Here is a 27,520-nt window from a genome sequence, read left to right as displayed (position 1 = left end):
CAATTAATATTATTTGTATTTGGGAATAACCGATTATACATACAAAAATTTATGTTATTAGGTATAGTCTAATTTTTATATTGTCTTTCACACAGTTTCTCTGTTTTTATATATACAGATTATTTTTATATAGGTACTTATTCTAAATACACATAACTTTATTTTATTTATTAGGTATACTTAATAGTTTAGAATAATAAATCTTGTTTCAATAAAAACTTAATTTTGTAACATTTTACTGATTAAAAAATAACTGAATGGATAAAAAGTTCTTGTAGGTAATCAATCTGCAGCACCGTTTCGCATTTGTGGCCTAAAATCGGTTCTTGTGAGCGACTGTGCGTTTTTGTTCAAGCTTAAAATAATAACAGTTAAAATTTAAAAAAAAATAACTAAAATAATTTGGAAGACCAAAGAACTCCATAATATATGTATAAACCAAAGTAAGTACCTCTATATATATCTACTAAGTTTATTCTAAACCTTAAGGAAAATTTTATGTGAATTATTTATTTTTAGCTGCCTAATAGCTACTCCATATGCGATTTCTAATTATTTTATATCATAGTCCTCAAAAAATATGAGTCCATAGAAAATTTTGAATGTCCTCAAAATTTTCGTTTTAGGATTTTTTCCGACTAAAAAGGTCAAGCTGAATGAACGGACGACAGAGCAAGACTTCTGGTGTAGTCCATTCAAAAAGACAGTCAACAAAAATTACACTAAACGCCGAATTAAAACTTATTTTAAGCTCTAGTTAGTTATTTATTCGCCATGTCAAAACTAGAATTTACCAAAGCTGGTAAAAGTCCGAAATTAAGCATTATCTTGGTAAATCTTAGATTTTACTGCAAAATGCTAGGATTTACCGTACTTTGTTGGTATTTTTACAGTAGCATATACCAGGTGTAACCAGAACGCTAGCAAAAACTAACCGTTATTGTTAAACTACCTAAACACAATACAATACCAAGAACCATTTGCCTCGTTCTGTAGTTTTAGTGATTTAGTATTTTTCAAACCCGCAATGTATAGTGTGCAAAACTCGGGTCAATACCCCACCTACGACGCGGCATTGACTCCGAGTGGCCTACTTTCGGAACGTTCGTTGACCTGTCTAGCGTCAGTCAGATGTTTTATTTGCAATATATAGTGAAATTTTACAAATATATGATGTTTTTTTTCCGCGTTTTTTTCACGTTTTTTTTGTGGTATCATATCACTGATCATCAGTACTAAATACCTGTCTTCGTTTTTGCCAGTGCAGCGTTCTGGTTACATCCTGTATTAGTATCAGCTATTCTATTAAAAATACATGATTTCTGCTATGTATGGTTGAAAGTCTGTTCTCCACGTCACAGGTTTAACCTAGTGTGGAGACCACTAGTAACCGACGCCAAAATAACTTGTTTTTGTTAAATAAAGATTTTTTTTATTTTTTTTAAAGTATTATTTGTTAAACTGCCTATACACAAGCAAGGGAACCAAACTGACGCTAGGTAAACAAAAAAGTTTAAAATAACTGGTTTCAATTTGACAAAGTTAATACTCGTAATACCGCCAAAAAACGGTTAAATTGAGAACGTATAAGTACACTAATCATAACTGAATACCTTTTAATACACTTACAATGAAGTAGCTGCTAAACTTTAATTATTTATTTTTAATGCCTTAAATAAGTAGAATATTACTAAGCCGTGTACGTATTTACTAAAATCTTATTATAATTTTTATGTTATAAGTGGTATGTTTTAAACTTTTACGCACAAAAAGAAAAAAAACTTACCTAATCCAACGTCAACGAACACTGGTCATGCAATTTTATAACAAACTCTTATTAATATGTATAATATTACTATATATTTAACATCAAGCGTTATATGTTAATATGTGTAGTATATATTTCTTTTTTAAAATATATAAATTTATTGATATATTTACTTACAATACTTCAAAGTAGTCGAATGCTTAGCCAGTTTTGATAAAATAAATGAAAATAGTTTATAATAAAGAACTGTATCTAGATTCTAGATATTATTTTTATACCGGGCGGTTTTTAACAGGTTATAAAATGCCTTCGTTATTTTTAATATTTAAAATATCAAACAACCAAAATTAGTTCAATATATTTGATGAATTTATTAATTATTGGATTTCACAAAATGCTGTCTTCAAACATTGTTGTTTCATACATTTTAGGTTTTCCTGCAGTAATAAAAATGAAATTTCTAAAAATTTTTACTTCAATGATGAAATCGGTGGTCATGTCGGATGTATTTCGATTTTGTATCTTAACAGATTTCTGAGTTTCGGTTACGTCGGATTTATTTCGATTTTGTGTCATAACGGATTTCTGGGTTTCGGTTACGTCGATTTTAATTAGATTTTGAGTTATAACGGATTTCTGGGTTTTGACTAAGTCGGATTTATTTCGGTTTTGCATTATTTTAGCTATTAAGAATTTTTCGGTGCTTTTGTTTCGGATTTTCTTGCGATTTTCGGTCTCATCGGATACTTTGGTCTTCTGGTCTACTAAAACGGGGCACTGTCACAGTTGCATGCGGCTCCACCTTGTCCCTGGCGACATTGCACGTTGCACCATGACCTCCAACCTTCCACGGTATTTAGAGACCTGGTGCTGGAGAGAACTGACTTGATCGCTGATTGGGTTGCGTCATTGTTTGGCTGGCAGGCTGGGCATCCTGCGTAAAAAAGTTAAGTTATATGATTTTACAAATTTTTTTCTCATCCTAAGACGTGACGTGACGTGACGTGACGTGACGTGACGTGCCCAGAAGCCAGCCAGCCAGGTGTACGTAATCCCAGCAGAATAATGTTGAATTTCTTGATTTGAGCTTATTAGATTTTTAGTGCGTAACGTCGGATGTGTGTCCAACTAATAAGTAGATATTCGTCAAAAGCACTTTCTGCCACGAATACATCATCCCAGCTACACATTTTTTTCAAATGGACGTACGAGAAAAAAATTGGTCTATGAAATAGTGTGTATCCAGAGGTAATATGTGTGTGCTAAAATTAAATTTGTGTGTCTTAAGGCTTCATGGATCAATTTTTTTTCTCATATGTCCATTAGAAAAAAATGTGTAGCTGGGATGACGTATTCCTGACAGAAAGTGTTTTTGCCGAATATCTACTTATTGGTTGGACACACAAATTTAAAATTTTCACACACAATTACACGACGTTACGCACTAAAAATCTACAAAGCTCAAATCAAGAAATTCAACATTATTCAGCTGGGATTACGTACACGCCAGTCAGCAATGCCTGCTATGGCTTGATTATGTTCACTAGCCTATGCCCGCGACTTTGTCCGCGTGGACTACACAAATTTTCAAACCCCTATTCTATTTTACGCCCTGTAAAATACTGGGTTGAATTTTTAAAAACACTCTCTTAGCGGATGTCTACATCATAATAGCTATCTGCATGCCACATCCCGATCCGTTCAGTAGTTTTAGCTGTGCGTGGATAGATCAGTTAGTCAGTCAGTCAGCCATCTTTGCCTGTTATATATTTAGGATTTAGATATAGACCATTAAAACCTCAGTATTATTTGGCTTAGTTACGATACTACGAAGTACGTAGCACTTTTCGTAGGCCTGCGTAGCGTTATTGTAGCACTTTCATTTTTAGCAATCGTAATAATTCGTAGTATAGTGTCAAAGCAGCCGGATAGCTCGTAGATTTAGGGACGATTTATACCAACACATCACGAATATTTTATATGAAGCAGTATATGCTTCACCATGCGACCTCCGTGCACGGACGCCATTTTTATTTAAAAAAAAATGAAAATTGCGAACATGAGGTAGTGGCCTACCTCATGGCTTCATAATAAAATATTGAAAGTTTAAATAAATGAAGCTTACCACGCAGCACGTAGTTGTCAGACGTGCAGAAGGTTCCGCACACGGCGCTCCAATCCGTGGGTTCGGGCGCGTTCTCCCCACAGCTGCACAAGGGTTGACCTGGTGGAACATTTAATCCATACTAATATTATAAATGCGAAAGTGTGTCTGTCTGTCTGTCTGCTAGCTTTTCACGACTCATCCGTTAAACCGATTTCGATGAAATTCGGTACAGACATAGCTTGCATCCCGGGACCATGACAGCTCGAACTTCTTCTCTCGCAGCACTGCAGTCCCGTCCTGACCACGACACATGCAACTGGGCCGAAATATTTATTTTATTTTTTATTTTTTTATTTATTAGGAACACACAATACATTAATTTAACACAAACTACGACACTTATAGACAAACACAAAACTTTTCACAAATATTGAAAAGTTAATACATTAAATTAATCGTGTTACCCGTCATCCTAAAATTATCTAAATTTATAAAGGACAAGGTGGCTGACTGACTGATGACTGATTTATCAACGCACAGCTCAAACTACTGGACGGATCAGGCTGAAATTTGGCATGCAGATAGTTATTATGGCGTAGGCATCCAATAAGAAAGGATTTTTGAAATTCAACCCCTAAGGGGGTGAAATAGGGGTTTGAAATTTGTGTAGTCCACGCGGACGGAGCATAAGCTAGTTTCTTATATAAGATACAGTTGTTGCAATTCACGAAGGCGAGTGAACTTTACTTGTGGTTACGTCGTATACACGGACATTGCGTAAGTGTGCGTGCATGTCGGACCAATCAGTCGCGAGCAAGCGCTCGCTAACGCACACATTTCCTGTACCTTACTTATACCGATACGACTTACACACAAGCATGAGACACTTGCCCTCGTGAAATGTAAGAACTATAACATAAGCCACTCACCGAGTCCATTCTTGCACAGCACGGGGCACACTTCGACCCTGGGCTCGCCATAGACCACGTCGGTAGAGTTGGAGTTGTTCAGAGCTGTCTTGAGACCCACAGGCATCATGGCGTCACAGTTGGACCCGCAGGAATCACCTCCTAGACCTAGGAATCATCATAACATTGACATTTGCTAAATTTGTTACTAAAGAACCTCATTTTTTTTAAAAAGAATATTAGCCATAAGATGGGCAGGTCGTTTGTTTGGGATGCAACTTGTGTAGACACTTTAGCTGCATCCCACATTCAGGCGACCTCCTCTATGGCGGGTGCAGCGGCCATCAGCGCCGAACAGGCCAAAAGGCGCAAATATGAAAACCTCGATGGGAGCTTCGTATTCGTGCCTTTTGGTGTGGAGACCTTGGGGCCGTGGGGCCCGGGGGCTCGAGCTCTTTTTGAAGAAATTGCGAAAAGAGTTATCGAGTCAACCGGGGACCCGAGAGCTGGCAGCTACCTTGGCCAAAGAATTAGTTTGGCCATCCAAAGGGGTAATGCTGCCAGCATCTTGGGTACAATGCCTCGCTGCGGTGGTCTCGATGAGGTTTTAGATTTAATTTAATTTATTTTAGTTTTAATTTAATATGGTTTTCTTTTTTTTAAGATTTAAGTTTATTAATAGTTTATTTGTTTCCATCTTCACATAAATAAATTAATATTAATGATTAAAAAAAAAAAAAAAAAATATTAGCCATGTTTAATGACTAATATTCCCCTTTCCTCTCCAACTAAGCGTCAAGCTTATGCTAGGAGTAGGTACGACAATAGTGCAACGAGCGGGGTTTGAACCGTCGACCTTTCGGTTTTCAGTCCGCTCCTTTACCCGTTGAACTATTGAGGCTCTTAAAATATCTCAACGGTTAAGGAGCGGACTGAATTCCGAAAGTTGCGAAAGTTCCGAAAGCTTTAGTTTGTTACTATAATATTCTCATTAAGTGAAAGTACGTCCAATTTCTTTTGAGAATAAAATTCTTTAACCACAACAGATTTTTATTTATTTTTGTGCATAATAGTTTTTGATTTATCGTGCAAAATGCTGAAAAAATACCCGAGTACGGAACACCCCGGTTTTTAGGGTTCCGTACCTCAAAAGGAAAAACGGAACCCTTATAGGATCACTTTGTTGTCTGTCTGTCTGTCGGTCTGTCAAGAATCCTATAGGGTACTTCCGGTTGACCTAGAATCATGAAATTTTGCGGGTTGGTGGGTCTTATAGCTGGCTTTAGGGGAAAAATCTGAAAACCTTGAATTTGTGGTTACAGCACACAAAAAAAATTAAATTGTGGTCATAAACTAATAATTAGTATTTTTATACAGTATTTTCAATTTTCGAAGTAGGTTAGTATTTTATATTTTTTTTTTTCCTATATAACTATATCAAGTGGGGCATATGAAAGGGATTTACGTGTGCATTTTAAAACAGATTTTTATGTATTTTTATGCATAATAGTTTTTGATTTACCTTGCATAATGTCGAAACTCGAGTAGATACGGAACTCTCGGTGCGCGAGTCTGACTCGCACTTGGCCGTTTTTTTGTTTTGGACTAAGTAGGTTTCTATTACTCGTAAATTGATACTTAAGGTTTTTATAACTTAACCAAGACCGTCGGAAAAAGCATATTTTGGTAAATGCACGTTTCTATGAACAGCACAAACGTTTTAACTTAGCGGTTAAGTGGATGGGTGACAAAATTCGGCCACCCATCCACTTACCATCTTGATTAAAAGTGCCTAACCCAAATCCTTTAAAACTTTACATAATTACAAGCAAACTCAAAAAACCACTTACCTTTACACAAGAACAGCTTAAACCACACAAAACAACACAACACTTAACACAAAAATAAACACAAAAATAAAAATAAAAACACCTGAGTAGCACAGGTCCGCACACAAGGACCTTCGGGCAAGCACTGGAGGCTCCCAACCCTTAGCTTCCTTCCTGAACTGAGTCAAATATATCTTATTCAGTTCCCCTTCACTGTATTTCAACTGTAATACAACCTCCGGGGTATCTCTCTGTCTCACTCCAGCAACCGAGTCGTCCGTTGGTAGATTTTCCGCAACATCGGCTTGTGATTGGTCGGTTTTCGCGGCACAGGGTGCTTGCATAATGGCCGCCACGCCCAAAAGGGTAAGAATAGATTTTGTCCTCATCTAAAAACAAAGGGTTTTTGATTTAGGAATGATTAAAATGGTTTTTTTTTTGTTTCAGTAGTGACGTTTTTAGGGTTCCGTACCTTAAAAGGAAAAAGGAACCCTTATAGGATCACTTCGTTGTCTGCCTGTCCATATAGGGTATTTCTCGTTGACCTAGAATTATGAAATTGGCAGGTAGGTAGGTCTTATAGTACAAGTAAAGGAATAAATCCGAAAACCGTGAATTAGTGGTTACATCATTTAAAAAAATGTGTTCATGAATTAGTATTCAATTAGTATTTTCAATTTTCAAGGTAAGATAACTATACCAAGTGGGGTATCATATGAAAGGGCTTTACTTTATATTCTAACACAGATTTTTATTTATTTTTGTGCATAATATATTAGGTAGTTTTGGATTTATCGTGCAAAATGACGAAAAAATACCAGAGTATGGAACCCTCGCTGCGCGAGTCTGACCCGCACTTGGCCGGTTTTTTCTTTGAGTTGTCACGTTATGATTTTCTTTTCGGGTCTTATAGAGCGATGTTCAAGTATTGTTAGTTTCTTTTAGAATAACCCTTTTGATGTTGACAAAGCAGAGGTCTGTATGAAGAAACGTTGATGTTTCTTGAAAATTCTTGGACCATTTTGCAAAAGATTTTTTCTCTTGATGAAATAATTCATATACCTATCTACCTAGCTTATGCCTATTCATAGATTTCAAAACCCTCTTTTACTCCCTTTAGGGGTTGAATTTTCAAAAATCCTTCTTAGCCGATGTTTAGTGATACCTAATATAAATGCCCAGCCCGATCCGTCCAGTAGTTTGAGTTGTATTGTGTGTTGATTCTACAAAAAAAAAACCCGGCCAAGTGCGAGTCAGGCTCGCACACTGAGGGTTCCGTACTACAGTCGTATTTTTTCGACATTTTGCTCGATAATTCAAAAACTATGATGTTACGGTACTCTTAGTTTACGCGTCCGACTATCACTTGATTGCTTCTTAGTTCTTTTATTTAGGAGGTCGGGGGTTCGATCCTCTCTACCTACTTACATTTCTCACCTCTCACTTTTTTTAAGTTACTTATGTGCGTTTGACGCAATTATTGCGAGGAAACCTGTGTGCCTTAGAGTTCTCCGTAATGTTCTCGAAGGTGTGTGAAGTTCGCCAATCCACATTTGGCCAAGTTTTTTTTTTTTAAAGAATATTAGCCATGTTAAATGACTAATATTCCCCTTTCCTCTCCAATTAAGCGTCAGGCTTGTGCTAGGAGTAGGTACGACAATAGTGCAACGGGCGGGGTACGAACCGTCGACCTTTCGGTTTTCAGTCCACTCCTTTACCGGTTGAGCTATTGAGGCTCTTTGGCGAGCAGGTTTCCTTCTGCACATTGTTCTCAAAGGTGTGTGAAGTTCGCCAATTCGCGCTTGGCCAAGAATTCTCAGGCAAGCAGGTTTCTTCACGATATTTTCCTTCACCGTTTTCACAAGTGATATTTTCTAATTGCTTAAAACGCGCAATTCGTAACTCCAAAAAGTTAGACAGGTTGAACTCCAGACCATTCGGGGAATGGAGGCAATGTCTAGAGACGTAGCCAGAAGCTATCACCGCTAAAGGTCATCACAGAGAAACATTGCTTTAAAAAAAAACTATACCTAGGTTCAAATGAAAGGTTGAATAAAAGCCTTTGTTCTTTGTTTCCCTCGATGCCTTCGAACTGAAAGTTCTATAGACAGAGACAGGGTAATACGTCAGAAAGAGAGGTTAGATCCGGTATTGATCCAGGGCGGCTATGTACTATATAAGAGCTTATGTATTTGGTGGTACGGGTTCAACGGTGTGTTGAGCTTACGGTACTTTCGTATTTTGGTAACTACATATTATAAGAGCTAGCGCGCACCACGGTAAATATTCGTACGTTTTTTCGCGCAAATCTTTGAACCATAGAAGTACATAGAAGCGCGCGCACTGCGGAATTAATTCCGCATCTAACTTTAATTGATTAAAATTAAAATTTACAGATTTTAAAACGCACTGCAACTCGCCGCACCGCAGTGCACGCTCTCTCTTAGATATACCAATAACAGAATAATTATAAATGAGTTAATCCCGTGGTCGATCGAGATGTCTCTTCGTCCCAAATTCCTCAGTGCTTAAATAAGTGCTGTTCGAAGACAGTATTCGAGCAGTGCGTGTCCAACGTATCATTATCAAAATTGGTTGAGGCGATGAGTAGTTATGAGCGGACATAGAAACGGATATACATACTGGTCAAACCCTCTTTTGGGCTTCGCCACAGTCGGGTAATCACCTATCCCATTTGAAATAAGAAATTGCATATTTCTAAGCCCATGGGCTTCAAGTCAAAATCTCTTTAACCAGCCCCCCAATTGTGTAAAAAAAACGTATTCTACGTTATCGTACCTAGTCGTCAACAAATTCTGCCATTTCATTGGCTGTAAAAAAATGTAAACAGCGAATCAACTAATCAAAGGGCAGAATTTTTTGACGATTGATTTTTGATTGATTTTTAAATGTCATTTATTTTTATAATAATTACAAAGAAAGTTATGCAACAGTTTTTCAAGATAACTTATTGCTAACAACAGTATTAAATATTTGTTTGTACAGGCTAAACACCTTTATAAACATATACCTACATCTACATACGTAGTGTACAGACAATTAGATCCTAATTTACCTATCGCTAACATAATATTATCATAATGTGCATTATATTTGAGCTATAACACACAGATACTAAACTAACTAATTATAACAATATTCGGAGTAAGCTATTATGTCTAACTACTACGAAAAACAATAATTTTAATTTAAAAAAAGAGTACAAACACGACGCCAAAAGCATTAAATTTTTACTTATTATTTACAAGCCGGGTAGGTAGAAAAACTGAGCTACAGAATCGGCAACGCGCTGCGTTAACCGGTCGCTTGTACTGACACACTGTTATGAGTCACCGAGGAAATAGTGATGGGGCAGTCTATACCTGTTGTATGTATCGGCAAACGATAACGTGCCGAGTCTACTTCTGCCGATTGATGAAATCAACATATTTGGATGAGTAGGGTTTTTACGTATATAAAAATTGTGGGATAACTTAAAAATATAATCTTTTAGAAAAGGGTATTTTATACTATTATGTAATTTTTTGAGATTAGTTCGGAAAGGTGTATTATATGCTATTTTAATAGCTTTATTTTGTATTACCTGTAGTTTAGCATATTTACTGTCGGTGATGCTACACCAGACGGGAGCTGCGTAAGTTATACAGGGTCTCACTAAAGTGGAATAAACTCTCAACTTTGTGCAAGAACTTAATTTAGACTTACGGTTGAGTATTGGTCGTAATGCGTTAATAGCTTTAGCTCCTTTAAGAATTAGACTGTCAATATTTTTGCACCAATTTACTTTATCGTCGATTATTGTACCAAGGTATTTAACTTGACGGCTCCAAGGTATAGAGTAATTATCTATTTTAATTGTGGATGTGGGAACCGAGCGTTTTCTAGTAAACATTATACTTTCTGTTTTATTAGAATTTAGTTTTAGCTTCCACTTCGTAAAAAAGCTATTCAATAACTCCAAGGAAAGTTGTAAACGTGCGATTACAAGATCGCAGTCCTCAGAGGTAGTATACGAGGCTGTGTCGTCAGCATATATGGCGAGATGTGTGTGCGGTTGTTTAGGGATATCATTTATGAAAAGTGTGAAGAGATATGGACCCAAAATGGAACCTTGCGGCACACCAGCTGGTGTAAGTTGAGATGATGATTTACAATCGCCTATATGTACAGAAAAAGAGCGATTGACCAAATATGACTGGGCTAACTTAACAAGAGATAAGGGAACGTTGTTAACTATTAATTTATGCAATAGGCCCTCAATCCATACCGAGTCAAAGGCCTTTTCTATATCTAGCAGAACCATGCCAGTGCACTTTCCTTGATTCATACCATGAACTACATGCTCAGCTACCCTAGCTAACTGCTGCGTGGTCGAATGAGTCCGACGGAAGCCAAATTGCTCGGATATAAGTAAGTGATTAGTAGCTATCTGAAGGCGTATCAGAATGATGGATTCGAACAATTTACCCAGACTAGGCAAAAGGCTGATGGGTCGATAACTAGAAGGAGAAGATGCATCTTTTCCTGGTTTTTTAATTGCTATCATTTTTGCAATTTTCCAGGAGGACGGATAGTACCCTAGCATTAAACATCCGTTAAATATTTTAGTTAGTAGGACTAAACATTTTTGCGACATGTTCTTAAGTAAACAGTTGGTTAATCCATCAATACCAGGGGCCTTACGTGATTTAAGTTTATTCAGTAGTTTGCGTATCTGACTCGGTCTAACAGGTTTATCAAGTTTACCTATATTGAAATATTGGAGTTCTGTGATTGATTCACCAACTGATCGTTCAGTTTCAGGATCACTTATCCAGTGTTTTGTGAGGTTCATGTTATTAAGAAATGCCTCTGCCAACACATCACATTGTTCTTGAGTTGATGAGGTGAAAGTACCGTCACTAACTTTAAGTGGTGGGATTGTATTCGGTTTAGGATTTAAGGATTTAACTAGTCGCCACAAGTCAGAAGAAGGATTGTCAACTTTAGCTAATTTATTGTCCCATATTCTATCGTTAAATTTTTGTATTTCTTGATCAATTTTGTATTTTAAACTATTAAATTTGGTAAGGAGCGATCTCTTCATACATAAGTTTTGTTCTTTAAGGGAAGCTCTACGGTAGGCATTCTTAATTTTAATTATTTTCTTGATACGACGAGGTAGCTTGATTTTACTATCTACACATATCACGGGGACACTATAATCCCGGGCATCGGCGAGAATATTTGATAAATGTTCAATATTACTATCTATTGCACTTACTGATTTAAGAGGAGGTAAGTCTAAGGTAATGTTTTGATCCAGATACTTCCTGAATTTAACCCAATCAGCTTTATTATAATTATATGTTTTAAAAGATTTACGAGCGAATGTACCACTAACATTGAAAAATATAGGAAGATGGTTCGAGGATAGACAGGTTATGGCTTCCATGTCTGTGATGCCATGGACACCATTTGCCACGACTACATCGGGTGTTGAAGGCGTACGTGAACTGTCGTAGTGGATTAATGTGGGTGTGCTAGGAGCAAATACATCATATTCATTAGTAATCATATGGTTAAATAAAATTTTGCCATGTAAATTAGCGACGGAACAGTTCCAGTAGGGATGCTTAGTATTAAGATCCCCCATAAGAACCATCGAAGGGAACGTGCTGGTAATGATATCTAGATCACTGCACAACAGTGGAAGATTCGGAGATTGGTAAGCAGCTATAAAAGTCACAGTCTTACCGGACACACATAATTGTATTCCTGTACACTCTAAGTTATGCGTTCGAGGCATTAAAACGGGAACATGGGAAATATCGGCCCTAATTAAAATAGCTACCCCTTGCCCACGGCCCTCAGCTAACTTGTCCTGTCTGTAACAGTAAAACCCAGGTGTTTTAAGGCTAACATTAGGAGATATTCTGGTCTCGCACAAGGCGATGATATCAATGTCGAGGGCGCTTACCAGATCCTGTAGCTCAGTAAACTTTTTACGGATGCCGTCGGCGTTCCAGACTAATACACGTAAATTTACGGAATCATACATATTGGCCTAGGTGGGTAAGGATTAATATAACTTTATCCATCATATTTGTACAAGCAACGAATTCATTTTTTATTGATTTGATGGCCTTGAGTATAGCTAGCATATCCATAGTAGCTTGATCGTTATTGTCGTTGGAGAACTGCGAGCTAGTGATTTTACTAGGATTATTATTTCCAGCTGCTACTTCGTTCCAGGATCGACCGTCAACTTTACCACTTGGTATAATTTTAGTTGGGATTTTAGTAGTCAGGCTCTGAATCCTCTTTTTTTGAGTAAGACGTAGGTATTTCTGCCGCTCGCTACACTGTCGGTAATTTGCTGGATGATTTTCTCCGCAATTACAGCACTGAGCCTGTTGCGATCGATCTTTTTTTGGACAGTCTGCAGTGAGATGTGGCTCCGTACATTTAACGCAACGGGGTCTTAAGTTACAATTTTTTGATGAATGACCAAAACTTTGACAACGAAAACACTGGGTACCGTAGATGTTATTAGCTTGATATTTACGTATTTGAACCACACAGTTGCTAATGTATTTAATTTGCTTGAAGCGTTTCATGTCACTTCCAGGTGGTAGTTGAACAAAGAAAGGAGGACATGTAACATTTCTGCCAACCGGCACCTTCATTTTACGTATAATGACGTTACTGAATCCAAGGGCGGCAAGTTCATCTGCTACGTAAGTTTCCACATAGGCAGGCAATCCAAAAATCACGGCTTTAGAAGTCCTTTCGTCCTTGCGTGAAAAGGTGTGATAAGGTACATTCTCGGAATTTAAACCCTTTTTGACAGCCTCATGGCTATCCGGTGAGTAACAAATTACAGCAATTTTGTTGTTACCTCTATACTGCAAATGAAAATTTTGATTATATCTACTAATGAGAGTCTTGATAAAATCATGAGTCCATTCCCTTTTAGGTTCTATTATGATAGGTGGGGTCCTGTCTGATTTTTTGCGGGCAGTGGTTGCATCTTGAAGTCGTATAGTTGAATATTCCGACGAATCTTTATTAGCTATTAAGGTGCTGAATCGATTTGTGGTGTTAACTGGAACCGATGAGTTGGTTTCCGCAGGACGTGCTGACCTTTTAGGTATTTCCCATTCTACAGGCTCAGTGGGATTGTCACGAGGTCGTTTTCCAACTGAATTGGATCTTCTAAGATACTTGTCCATACTTCCAAGTTTTGTGCTATCCGGGATTCACAATATCGATAGATACGTTTCCCATCACTAAACAACGAGCCGAACTTGACGGAGTGAATGTAAATTGTTAACACGTACGACCGCGATGAGCGCGCACGGCGTAATGTTTTTGACGATTACGATAACGATGAATACGTTTTTCTTACACAATCGGGGGGCAGGTATAGAAAAGTACTGCCGTCAAAACCCCTAGCACGAAAGGTTAATTTTCATATTTGATTTATGTCGAAGGTACATAGTAGTTATGTACCAGTATCGAACATTATTGTAGCATGTAAGTATCTAACCATAACATATATACAGTACCACAACTCTATCTTCAATAGAGACGAAATTAATTAGTCGTAAATCCAGTTTATAAAAGGAAAAGGTGACTGACTGACTGATCTATCAACGCACAGCTCGAACTACAGGACGGATCGGGATAAAATTTGGTATGCAGATAGCTATTATGACGCAAACATTCGTTAAGAAAGGATTTTCCAAAATTCAACCCCCAAGGAGGTGAAATAGGGGTTTGAAATTTGTGCTGTCCATGAGGACAAAGTCGCGGGAATAAGCTAGTCTAAATATATAAAAGGAAAAGCTTACTGACTGACTGACGATCTGTCAACGCACAGCTCAAACTACTAGACGGATCGGGTAAAATAATTTCACCAAATGAAAAGCGTGCTAGCGTGTTTGATTAATAAAAATAAAACCGGCCAAGTGCGAGTCAGACTCGCGCATCGAGGGTTCCGTACCTACTACAGTCGTATTTTTTCCGACATTTTGCACGATAAATAAAAAACTCATTATGCATAAAAATAAATAAAATCTGGCCAGTTTTAAGGGTTCCGTACCTCAAAGAAGGAAAAACGGAACAGGAGCACTTTGTTGTCTGTCTGTCTGTCAGTCTGTCAAGAAACCTACAGGGTACTTCCCGTTGACTTAGAATCATGAAATTCGGCAGGCAGGTAGGTCTTATAGCAGACATAAGGGGAAAAATCTAAGACGCGTGAATTTAGGGTTAGATCACACAAAAAATATGAAATTGTGGTCATGAACTAATAATAACTAGTATTTTCGATTTTCAAAGCTATATTAAGTGGGGTATATGAAAGGGAAAGAATTTTATTTATTTTTATGCATTATAGCTTTGAATTATCATGCAAAATGTTAAAAAATTCGACTGTAGGACGGAATCCTCCGTGCGAGCTTGACTCGCACTTGGCCGGTTTTTTTTCTTTGGAGACACCCTAAAAAAGAAAGTCGTGAAACTCTCAGTGAAAAACCAAAGGAATAAATTCGTCGGAGAAACTAGTAGGAAATAAGTAAAAAAAACAATAATTTAACTAAATAAAAAAAAACTTACATTTAGGGTGTGGTTACAAAGTGCTACACTGATATACAATGAAAGGTTTTCTGGATAGTGTCAGTTTAATTGATTATACCTACATATAATATACCTATTGGTATAAAGTGCTAAGGTACAGAGTAATGAGTTGCTGTGTAATCCATACTTAATATTATAAATGCGAAAGTGTGTCTGTCTGTCCGTCTGTCTGTCTGTCTGCTAGCTTTTCACGGCCCATCCGTTTAACCGATCTTGATCAAAATTGGTATAGAGATAGCTTGCATCCCGGGGAAGGACATAGGCTACTTTTGATCCCGGAAAATTAAAGAGTTCCCACGGGATTTTTCAAAACCTAAATCCACGCGGACGAAGTCATCATCTTGTTGTCAGTAGTAGTAGTCTACTCAATCAATCAATACTTATAATAAAATAGTAACAGGTCAAATTCTGTACATTGAAGATATTTTGAAAATTTTTTTCGAGGGCACTCTATAATCGATACTGAACCCAAAACTGTAATTTTTTTCATTTTTGTCTGTCTGTCTGTCTGTCTGTCTATCTGTCTGTCTGTCTGTCTGTCTGTCTGTCTGTCTGTATCACGGCCGCGCATCACGCTTATCTCAGACTTCAAGTCCCAACTCCTCAACCCTGATGATGTAGGGTACAGCACTAAACTAAACTATAATGTTTCAGTAACTGCGGATGATGCAAAATTAATTTAGGTACCTAGCATAGGCTACATCATTGAACTTCGGATCCTAACTCCTCAATCCTGATGCTGCAAAGTACTAGAGTCCTAAATCGTGGGGATTTTAGAATTTCTGATAGTGAATTGATATTTTAGGTATCAAGCAACGGCTTCACGATGACACTCCCAGTCCGAAATACTCCACCCGAGCGAAGCCGGGGCGGGTCAGCTAGTCATTAATAAATACCTAATTATAATAGGGTCTTGGACTGTAGTAATAAAAATATTATGATGTGATTTTTTGAATAGCGGTAGTTTATGGGACTAGAATTCATTATTAAAGGGAATAATTTAAAGAAAAAAACAATATTTTTATTTATTTTTAACACGAAAGTCACGCTCTACTAACGACAATCTTTTTCAATTTTTCTACATAAAAATAGAGTAATTTCTGTGGGAAAATATTTTTTGTGTTAAAAAATTGAAAAATATTCGTCGTTTACGTCCTGTTACGTCAGTAATCGCTTTACGTACAGCGTGACGTGAATATTTTTTTTTTTTTTAATCACGTCATTTTATTACTAGGTACAGTCCAAGACCCTATTACCCTTTTAAACAGTGTTTCATTTATAGCCTATTACTAAGACACGGTTTTTTTTTCTGTCTTTTACTAAGACACTGTTAAAACGAGACAGCGTTATACCACTGCATACCACTGGCATAAATCTGTCTCGTTTTAAGTCAATTTTAAAACTGAGTTAAGTCGTGGTTAAGTCAAAGTGCGCTCTACAGATTTCAAAACCTTAGTATCTTCTATGAGAACGTCTACGACGTAACGCAAGAAGTACGAAAAGTAAAAGGTGCTACGAAAGTCTACGAAAGCTACGAAAACGCTACGTTATATTATTGTAAGACAACATGGGATTATTAAAAATCTAAATCCACGCAGATGAAGTCGCGGGCATCAGCTAGTCCATAAATAAAACGTTCTGGTATTTGTGTTACTCTGTACTGTTACTTAATATTTACTGATAAAACCTTATTGACGAAGCTTTTTCAAGCTTTCGCGATATCGTTCGCTATCAGAGGTTTAAGTACAGATAGGAAACGACCTTGCAACCGAAAAACAGTTAAAGTTTTATTCCTGACTAGCTTATGTCCGTTACTTCGTCCGCGTGGACTACTTACACCAAATACCTATTTTAGCCTCTTAGGGATTGGGTCATCCCAATCTAAATATATAAAAAGAAAAGGTGACTGACTGACTGACTGATCTATCAACGCACAGCTCAAACTACTGAATGGATCGGGCTGAAATGCCTTTCAGATAGATAGCTATTATGACGTAGGCATCCGTTAAGAAAGGATTTTTGAAAATTCAACCCCTAATAGGGGTTTGAAATTTGTGTATTCCAGTGCAGGGCGTCCCCCCGGCTTACACCTCGATTGCCATCTCGGCCTGTCGCGTACTAGGTATAATATGTATAAAAAAACTAAAAACACCTTAGGTATTAAAAATTCTTGGTATTTAACTGAACATGTTGATAGATCTAATTAAAAGATATCTACCCAACCTCCCATCTTTGGTTAAATGTCAACTATTCACAAATTCAATATAACTAGATATACCACCTAGTCTGCAGACCCCCTACAAGGCGTGGTCCCGCCCTCTGACGTCATACGCCCACGGGTAGGGGGTTGCAGGGTGAGGTAGAGGGGAGGGGTGTACTTTAGTGTAAATTACACTTATTGTGTGAGTAAATTGTTTAATGGTTTTGTGTCTGACTTCTGAGATAGATGATTTTATTTTTATAGGTAACTAGCCTAATGCTCGCGACTTCGTCCGCATGTACTACACAAATTTCATACCCATATTATTTCAACGTCTTAGGGGTTGAATTTTCAAAAATCCTTTGTTAGCGGATGCCTACGTCATAATAGCCATCTGCATGCATTGACTTTCTGCATGCCGAATTTCAGCCCAATCCGTCCAGTAATTTGAGCTTTGCGTTGGTAGGGCAGTCAGTCAGTCAGTCAGCTTTTCCTTTTATACCTATATTATTTAGATTTTTGTCCTTAGAACAACTTTGGTTAATTAGACTTAGTTACAAATTTTCAGATCTACATAAATAAGCGCTAGAATACACCTACCTATTAAACCTTCATAAAGATAGACCTCACTATACAGGATGTAACCAGAACGCTAATAAAAATTTATCGTTATTGTTATACTATCTAAACCACATCTAAACACAATCCAATACCAATAACCATTTGCCTCATTTTGTAGTTTTAGTGATTTAGTATTTTTCAACCCCGCAATGTTTAGCGTTCAAAATTTGGGTCAATGCCCCCCTACGACGCGGCATTGACTCCGATTTACCCACTTACGCAAAGTTCTTTGACCTCTAGCGGTAGTCAGATGTTGTATTTGCAAGATACCTATCGTAAACTTTTACGAAATTATAGGATTTTTTATATTTTTTTCGCGTTTTTTTATGGTAGGTATCATATCAGTAATCATCAGTACTATCACCTGTCTTCGTTTTTGCTAGCGTTCTGGTTACACCCTGTATACATCCTAAATCATAGTATTACAAATGTGAAAGTGTGTCTATCTGTCTGTTGTGCCTTTTCATCCGACGATCAAACCTGTTTTGACGAATGATAGATGTAGACAAATTTTATCCCAGAAAATCAAAAAGTTCCCATGGGATTTTAAAAACTGAAACTTACGCGGATGAAGTCACGGGCATCCTCTAGTTTATACTTACTACGATATCTGCATTGAGTGGGTAGAATGACCTTTCCCGGAAATGCGTAGGTTTTACTGTTGACCTTTTCCAGAAATGCCAAAGGTTAATCAGTTAATAAGTCGCGAGCATAAGCTAGTCTAAATATATAAAAGGAAAAGGTGACTGACTGACTGACTGATCTATCAACGCACAGCTCAAACTACTGGATGGATCGGGATGAACTTTGGCATTATAATAGTTGCAGATAGCTACTATTATGACGTCGACATACGCTAAGAAAGAATTTTTAAAAATTCAACCCCTTAAGGGAGTAAAATTTCCTGTATTAAATACATATCAGTGTTATCACATATATTACTAAGTACATATTAATATCACAAATAAGTAGGTACCTACCATCAGAAAATGACCATAAAAACTTTATAACGCCACCAGACTTTAATGTCCATGATATCGAATCAGATATCAAAAAATCTTATCATAAAATTTGATGTTTCCCCAACCATAACTTGCACGCTTCATCAGACCTAAAAAGAGGGGATGGGGGGTGACCTGGTTCCATATTGACCCACCCCTAAAACCCACCCCTAAATCTTCGACCTTTGAACCACGCATGCGCGTTTCAGAAGCTTAGTATCCCCTGAAATTTCCACAGCCAGTCTTCGTTTTACACCCTAGGAGACCAGGCACAAGCCTAGTTGTATTTCCTGAAAAAATCTAGTTTCTTCTTCATATATGAAAGACCTAATCCCAAGGTTACGCGAAAACTCTCAAATTATCTTCAATTTTATTAACGATCCCTACCATCACATAGTAATCTGCTTTTCCACCAAAAACATATCTTACAAATAGTGTTAAATAAATAAATTAAATTCTAGAATTTAATCGAATAAATAAATAATTGTTAAATTAATAATTAAATATTGTTAAGTAAACGCAGCAGAACACAAAGGTCGGTATAATTTTATTTTTTGCAATTTTTTAACACATTTTAGTAATAATTTATCAATAGCTATGTAGTTTTTATTTAATTTTGTAACCATTTTCTCATTCATATCGAAACGTGAAATTAAACGAACTAGAGACCTGTGACACACGGACAGACAGACGGACAGACAGACAGACAGACAGCAAAGTGACATTAATAAGACTCTGTTTTCAACCTTTGGGTACAGAACCCTAAAAACCATAGAGATACCTTATTTGAAAAAAGTTCGTTATAAAAACCTTTTGACCTTTGTAATATCGATTTTATCGGTCATGCGCAGTAGGTACCTAGACCTGCGCACTAAGAATACTAATCTTTAATATATAAAAGGAAAAGATGACTGACTGACTGACTGATCTATCAACGCACAGCTCAAACTACTGGACGGATCGGGCTGAAATTTGGCATGCAGATAGCTATAATGACGTAGGCATCCGCTAAGAAAGGTTTTTTAAAAATTCAACCTCTAAAGGGGTGAAATAGGGGTTTGAAATTTGTGTAGTCCCCGCGGACTGAGTCGCGAGCATAAGCTAGTTAAACTTTATGATTTCCAACATTTCCAACTCCTTTTGAGTCATAGCTCATTTCTGAGGGTTCTGACCCCTTTCCATTGTTCCACACAGTTTCCACAGTTATTCGTGGGGACTTTTTTGGGTTAATGTAATTTTTTAAGTTAATTTTTTTCTTGCGTAAAAAAAATGATGAAAAACTGTGATTTGTCAGCTGTTTGTAATCCGTGTAAAAAAAAAGACTGAAAATTGGAAAAAAAATTACTTAACATGATTTTTTTCTCTTTACAGACTTAAAATAGAGAAATAGAGGCTATCGATATGTCAAAGATAACTCTGGACGGCTTTTTTTCCTACTGCAAGCAAATAGCTGAGCACATCCAGTTGGTTCGTTCATTTTATAGCCGCCATCTTGCGCCGCCATATTGATTTCCGCTGCCGCCATTTTGTTTTTACGTTCTTTGTTCTCAAAGGCTCTATGTAACTGTGCCTCTGCTTTTTGCTTGCAATGCGATTAAGTTGGTTCTTTTTTATAATAATTAGATATTTCATTACATTAGTTAATGCTTTTATGCTTGACTGTACTTAACTAACAGTTATCTAAGTATGTAACAATTTCTAATCCAGTTAAAATAAATCTGCATACTTTTAGCTGAAAAAAACTAAACTCGTCTTACCCGCACAGTTTCGCGCTAACCCGGTGCGGGATAGTACGGGTGACGTGCGGGTGACGTGCGGTCGTACTGGGCAGTGGGCGTTTCCCCGTCTCATACCCCGATTGCCATCTCGACCTGTCTGTCGCGTACTAAAGATTGATTGTTTTTTTAGGGTTCCGTACCCAAAAGGTACCGATCCCGGGCCCGCACATGTATGTAACTTTCCGGAGCTATGTGCGTTTTAACCAATTAAGTGTCACTTGCTTTAACGGTGAAGGAAAACATCGTGAGGAAACCTGCATACCTGAGAGTTGTCAAAGGTGTGTGAAGACTGCTAATCCACTCTTGGCCAGCGTGGTAGACTATGGCCAAAGCTTTCTTATTATGAGAGGAGACTAGTGCCCAGTAATGAGCCGTGATGGGTTGATCATGATGATGTATCTTAAATTTGCTCAGTAAAAAAAATTACCACTAAAATAATATTATTAACTACTAGCTGATGCCCGCGACTTCGTCCGCGTGGATTTCGGTTTTTAAAAATCCCGTGGGAACTCTTTGATTTTCCGGGATAAAAAGTAGCCTGTGTCCTTCCCCGGGATTCCCCCTTCATATCTCTGTACCAAATTTCGTCAAAATCGGTTTCGAACGGTTGGACCATGAAAAGCTAGCAGACAGACAGACAGACAGACACACTTTCGCATTTATAATATTAAGTATGGATTCTATATTTTTAAGGTTCCGCACCCAACTTGGGTGCCCTAAGCCACCGATGTCCGTCCGTCCGTCTGCCTGTCAACGGCTGTATCTCGTGAACCGTAACAACAAATTAAAATTTCAAAATGTCCGCCATGTAATTTAAAAAAATTACAGTGGATTTTCTTGTATAGCATGCAACAGGTCAATGATAGTAATCGGAGTGGGGACGTCCCGCACATCCGCACAGCCCTCGCGCTAACTCGGTGCGGAATAGCACGGGGGAAGTGCGGGTGTGCGGGGCGTCCCTCAGCCTCATACCCCGATTGCCATCTCGATCTGTCGCGTACTATACGGTGGTACGGAACCCTTTGTGTGCGTGTCCGACTCGTACTCGACTGGTTTTAAATTATTAATTTTCTGTGCCAGGGCGAAAGAATGGCTTCTCTATCCGGTCAAGGAACCCCAAAACTGACGTCAGGAGTCGGCAATCTCTACTATGACTGTGAGTATTGTACTTTATTATGAAAAACTTTAAAAGAATGGCTAGCTTTAAGTTTTATTGTATTAAAAAAAAAAAAAAATTATTGATTTATATGTGAAAATTTGCAAAGAAAGTAAAAAAAAAAAAAAAGAATGGATCTATATACATATCTGTAATATTAAAAAACATACAAATTTTGCACGCCGTATATAAATGCCAATCCGCACTTGGCCAGCGTGGTAGACTATGGCCAAAACCCTTCTCACTCTGAGAGGAGACCTGTGCTCTGTAGTGAGCCGGTGATGGGTTGATCATGACGATGATGACATAAATGGCAAAAAAAAATTACAAAAAAAATAAAAACCGACTTCAATACACAAACACTAAAAATTAAAAAATAATTTAATTTATTATCGAATATATTATGTATACAAGTAATATAGTTCCATAATAATACTTTTTGGTGCCGGTGCCAATTAGCTTTAGCTGCGCGAATCGTCTAGACTTCATATTTTTATGAGACTCTACAATTTGGCACCGACCCCAAAAAATATTATAATGGAACTATACTCTTGTATACATAATATATAAAATTATTTTTTAATTTTTAATGTTTGTACCTACTGAAGTCGGTTTTTTTTGTAAAAAAAAATTTATTTCACAATTTTTAGTGGCCCCATGGTATTAAAATATGCTATGCCTGGTTAAAAATCTACAGTTTACTAAGCTATTACACTGATCGCGAGCAATTTACTCTTATCCGTTGAGGAGTTCCATTATATATCGTCGAAGATGTTCATCAGATCTTCACCAAATTTAAATGGGACCACCTTTCAAACACAAGAAGAATTTTCAAAATCGGTCCAGGCGTCTTCGAGTAATCGGGTAACATACATTAAAAAAAATATTCCGACGAATTGAGAACCTCCTCCTTTTTTGAAGTCGGTTAAAAATGTGGAAGATACCATCCACCAATGTACCATCATTTATTTTATTACTCATCATCATCATCATCATCATAAAAACCTAGCTGACGGACAGACACTGTGGCTAATTCTTTTGTACACAATTTCTAAACTAAACTAAAATGGCACCTCTAAATCTATTGCTATCCCTTTCATAATGTTGCTTGCGGAAAACGATGGCACTAGATTAGACCTGTTAATTTAGTTTAGTTTAGAGATTGTGTACAAGAGAATCGGCCACACTATCGCATTTACAATATTAACATGGCTATTAAATTTTATACTTAGTTCTTATAGATTTTTCAAATATTTTTAAGTGCTACGAAACTCTACGCTTTAGCTACGCGGATGCACGAAATGATATACCTACTTAGGAAAAAAACGAATTTAAGACGAAAAAGGGACCGAAAGGTATCAATGATTGTACCCATAAAAAACATCTATCTACCCTCACTGCACGTGTATACTATTTCCTCGCACGCCTCGGGAAGTTTCGATAAGCTGTAGCGATTATGATGTAATTCGATATTTTCGTTCACTCGTAAATTAGGCGGGCGATTTCTGCAGCTATCAAGCTATAAGTTTCAATTCAATTAAATTCAAATTTCTTTATTGCGAATATGGGTAAACAGTGGAGATGTTACAAAAACAAATAACAGCCAAATTCTGCCTATTAGCATGCAATATGTTATGATATACCTAACAACGGGTACATAGTTTTGATAAAATTAGTCACATTAAATAAGTACTTATTATAGTCACAGAGAAAGAAAAATACAAATTTCGTTAATAGTAGTTGGTTTGGTGTTAAATTACACAGACTTTCGATATCACTATCACTACCCCTATTATAAATGTTGGTTTGTTGGTTTGTCCTTCAATCACGTCGCAACGGTGCAACGGATTGACGTGATTCTTTGCATGGGTATAATTTAAGACCTGGAGAGTAGTGACGTAGGCTACTTGTTATCCCGGAAAATCAAAGAGTTCCCATGGGATTTTTGAAAATCTAAATCCACACGTGCGAAGTCGCGGGAATCAGCTAGTCATTAATACAGTAGACATCCTAACCGCGAGGAAAACATGGTTTTCAAATTAAGTCAAAACAATTGCAAAATAATTAATAACCAGCCGTCACAACCGACCATGGGTTAATTAATTATGGGGTGACAGTTTCAAACTCTGTGCGCTGCTTGTATTGTAACCACGATTAATCACAACCATGAATGGGTGAACTAGAGTGAACTAGAGTGACGAAGCTCTCGGTTCGATCCTGAATCGAGATATCTGTCAAATAGGCTAGGGGTACAGTCCGCGACGGATAGGGTACTTGTAACGAAACGTAGAGGCTTCAACGTCACATGGTAGGCGTCAAATCACTACCCATATCCATAATCCATATAATCCATAATATATATATATATATATTATATATATATATATATATATATATATATATATATAAAGGGAAAAGGTGTCGACTGACTGACTGACTGATCTATCAACGCACAGCTCAAACTACTGGACGGATCGGGCTGAAATTTGGCATGCAGATAGCTATTATGACTTAGGCATCCGCTAAGAAAGGATTTTTGAAAATTCAACTCCTAAGGGGGTGAAATAGGGGTTTGAAATTTGTGTAGTCCACGCGGACGAAGTCGCGAGCATAAGCTAGTCCATAATATAATATAATGTTATAAATGCGAAAGTGTGTCTGTCTGTCCGTCTGTCTGTCTGTCTGTCTGTCTGTCTGCTAGCTTTTCACGGCTCATCCGTTTAACCGATTTGGATGGCATTTGGTATAGAGATACCTTGCATCCCGGGGAAGGACATAGGTTACTTTTGATCCCGAAAAATCAAAGAGTTCCCACGGGATTTTTAAAAACCTACATCCACGCGTACGAAGTCGCGGGCATCAGCTAGTACCTAATAAATGCGAAAGTGTGTTTGTTGTTGTTGGTTTGGTGGTTTGTTAGTTTGTCCTTCAATCACGTCGCAACAGAACAACGAATTGACGTGATTTTTTGCATGGTTATAGTTAAAGACTTGGAGAGTGACATAAGATACTTTTTATCCTGGAAAAAGTTGCTACGGGAATTTAAAGGAATTTAAACCTTAATCCACGCGGATAAAGTCGCGGGCATACTAAGCTATCGGACCTGCCAAATTTCATGATTCTAGGTCAACGGGAACTGGGAAGTATCCTATAGGTTTCCGTGGCAGACACGCCAGACAGACGGGCAGACAGACAACAAAGTGAAATAGAAATAAGAAATATAGAAATAGTGTTTATTTGCTAGAATCTGGTACAATTGGCAGTTTGTTTTGCAACTAAAGTTGTATTCCTTGAAAAAAATCGGTTACACGGTAAGGGACAAAAAATAGGTTAGCTGCGTCTCTGTTTATCACATTAGTAACTTTATCTGTGCTCTCTTTTCAGTGTGAATGAGAAAGCAAACGTTCCTTTGTCTAGATTTTTTACTCCGTCTACGGTTTAAACTAAAAAAAATCGTTTTAAGGCGCTGTAGATAGATAGATAGATAGATAGATATAAATAGAAATAGTGTTTATATGCTAGAATAAGGTACAATTTGGTCTTAAATCTATTTTTAACCGACTTCAAAAAAAGGAGGAGGTTCTCAATTCGTCGGAATCTTTTTTTTTTTTTTTTTTTTTTTTATGTATGTTCCCCGATTACTCAAAAACGCCTGGACCGATTTTGAAAATTCTTTTTTTGTTTGAAAGGGTATACTTCAAAGTTGGTCCCATTTCAATTTGGTGAAGATCTGATGAACATCTTCGAAGATAGATACTGGAACTCCTCAACGGATAAGAGTAAATTGCTCGCGATCAGTGTAATAGCTTAGTAAACAGTAGATTTTTAACCAGTCATAGCATAATTCCATGGGGCCACTAAAAATTGTGAAATAAAAAATTTTTACAAAAAAAATAAAAACCGACTTCGTTACATAAACACTAAAAATTGAAAAATAATTTAATTTATTACCGAATATATTATGTATACAAGAGTTAATATAGTTCCATAATAATATTTTTTGGGGTCGGTGCCATTGTGGAGTCCCATAAAAATATGAAGTCTAGACGATTCGCGCAGCTAAAGCTAATTGGCACCGGCACCAAAAAGTATTATTATGGAACTATAATAACTCTTGTATACATAATATATTCGGTAATAAATTAAATTATTTTTCAATTTTTAGTGTTTATGTAACGAAGTCGGTTTTTATTTTTTTTGTAAAAATTTTTTGTTCTAACACATTCAACTAATAACTTAGTGTGCAAGTTGTTCTAGTACATTATCATAGTAAAATGTAAAAATTTACACTCAATAACATCAATCAATAATATCATCAATAACCTCTACTTACTGAACTTATTTATATATAAAAAGTGATCCTTATAAGGGTTCCGTTTTTCCTTTTGACGTACGGAACCCTAAAAAGCGCAGTGATCAAACCGCCCGCGCCCCCGCGTCATCTTTATACCGGTATTAAATACCCATCCGTCGGGATCCGTTAGTCCGTTACATCGGGATTGATAGAGTAGGGGGGCTCATGTGGATTTTGGAAGAAAATAGATTTTTTTACGTTTCCCGCATATTCATCTTGTGTCGGGGTTTGATAAACTGTTTATATACCTACCTACTAGCTGATGCCCGCGACTTCGTCCGCGTAGATTTAGGTTTTTAAAAATCCCGTGGGAACTCGTGGGTTAATTTTCCGAGATAAAAAGTAGCCTATGTCCTTTCCCGGGATGTAAGCTAACTCTGTACCAAATTTCATCAAAATCGGTTCAACTGTTGGGCCGTGAAACCCAACGACCTTTCGTGGGGTCATAAATACCCATGGACAACTTGAGACCAACAAACAAACACACTTTTGCATTTATGTAATATGGGTAGTCATCACGATCAACCCATGTCCGGCTCACTACTGAGCACGGGTCTCCTCTCATAGTGAGAAGGGTATGGGTGAAAATGGCTAGTGATACCTATCGCATACTTACTGAATAGAAAGAACATGACATCTAATTTATATCAAATCTTAATATAATGAGAAGCTGACTGACTGACTGACTGACTGAGTGACTCACTAACTGACTGACTGTCACAGTGGCGTGCACAGGGTTTGAAGCCAGGGTAGGCATTAGTTAGGAGAACCTGTTTATTGGCAGGTCATAATGTAAAATTTGCATTGAGCTATTACAACTGGGGTAAGCAGTGCATTTATGCCTCTATGACCTGCACGCCACTGCTGACTGATCTATCAACGCACAGCTCAAACTACAGGGCGGATTGGGCTGAAATTCGTATTATGACGTAGACATCCGCTAAGAAAGGATTTTTGATAATTCCACCCCGAAGGGGGTAAAATATGGGTTTAAAAGTACAGTCCGCGCGGACGAAGTCGCAGGCATCAGCTATTCTACCAATAAATCGCAACATAATATGAAACAATTACCCGTATTTGCGCCCAGCCCCTCGACCTCGTGGGGTCATAAATACCCATAGACGGGCTCGTGGGGTCATAAATACCCATAGACGGGAC

General features: G+C 37.4%; 2 protein-coding genes and 1 long non-coding RNA gene across 4 annotated transcripts in view; 1 reads left to right on the top strand and 2 right to left on the bottom strand.

The window, feature by feature from the left end:
* Nucleotides 1-313: 313 nt before the first annotated feature.
* On the bottom strand, nucleotides 314-26,164 carry LOC138404332 (uncharacterized). Its single transcript, XR_011238334.1, has 2 exons — nucleotides 26,085-26,164; nucleotides 314-523 (listed from the first exon to the last, which is right to left on the bottom strand). It is a non-coding gene; the product is annotated as an uncharacterized lncRNA (long non-coding RNA).
* On the bottom strand, nucleotides 546-15,270 carry LOC117994747 (uncharacterized). The gene is made up of 5 exons (XM_034982701.2): nucleotides 15,232-15,270; nucleotides 6,716-7,001; nucleotides 4,805-4,951; nucleotides 3,894-3,992; nucleotides 546-2,702 (listed from the first exon to the last, which is right to left on the bottom strand). Exons 2-5 carry the CDS (start codon nucleotides 6,999-7,001, stop codon nucleotides 2,533-2,535), a joined length of 702 nt encoding a protein of 233 aa, XP_034838592.1. The 5' UTR covers nucleotides 15,232-15,270; the 3' UTR covers nucleotides 546-2,532.
* The window catches only part of Gad1 (glutamate decarboxylase), a 48,499-nt gene continuing 40,308 nt past the window's right edge, over nucleotides 19,330-27,520 (top strand). The window contains exons 1-3 of one of the 2 annotated variants that reach the window (XM_034982474.2): nucleotides 19,330-19,609; nucleotides 20,446-20,541; nucleotides 21,933-22,008. In XM_034982474.2, coding sequence (XP_034838365.1) covers nucleotides 20,476-20,541; nucleotides 21,933-22,008 — 142 coding nt within the window. In that variant the 5' untranslated portion in view covers nucleotides 19,330-19,609; nucleotides 20,446-20,475. The remainder of the gene's footprint in view (nucleotides 19,610-20,445; nucleotides 20,542-21,932; nucleotides 22,009-27,520) is intronic. The other variant, XM_034982476.2, reaches the window with a different exon arrangement.

The sequence above is a fragment of the Maniola hyperantus genome, chromosome 27, assembly GCF_902806685.2.
Source record: "Maniola hyperantus chromosome 27, iAphHyp1.2, whole genome shotgun sequence".
NCBI lineage: Eukaryota > Metazoa > Arthropoda > Insecta > Lepidoptera > Nymphalidae > Maniola > Maniola hyperantus.
Note: the sequence above shows the minus strand (reverse complement) of the source record. Positions and strands in the feature narration are given on the sequence as shown.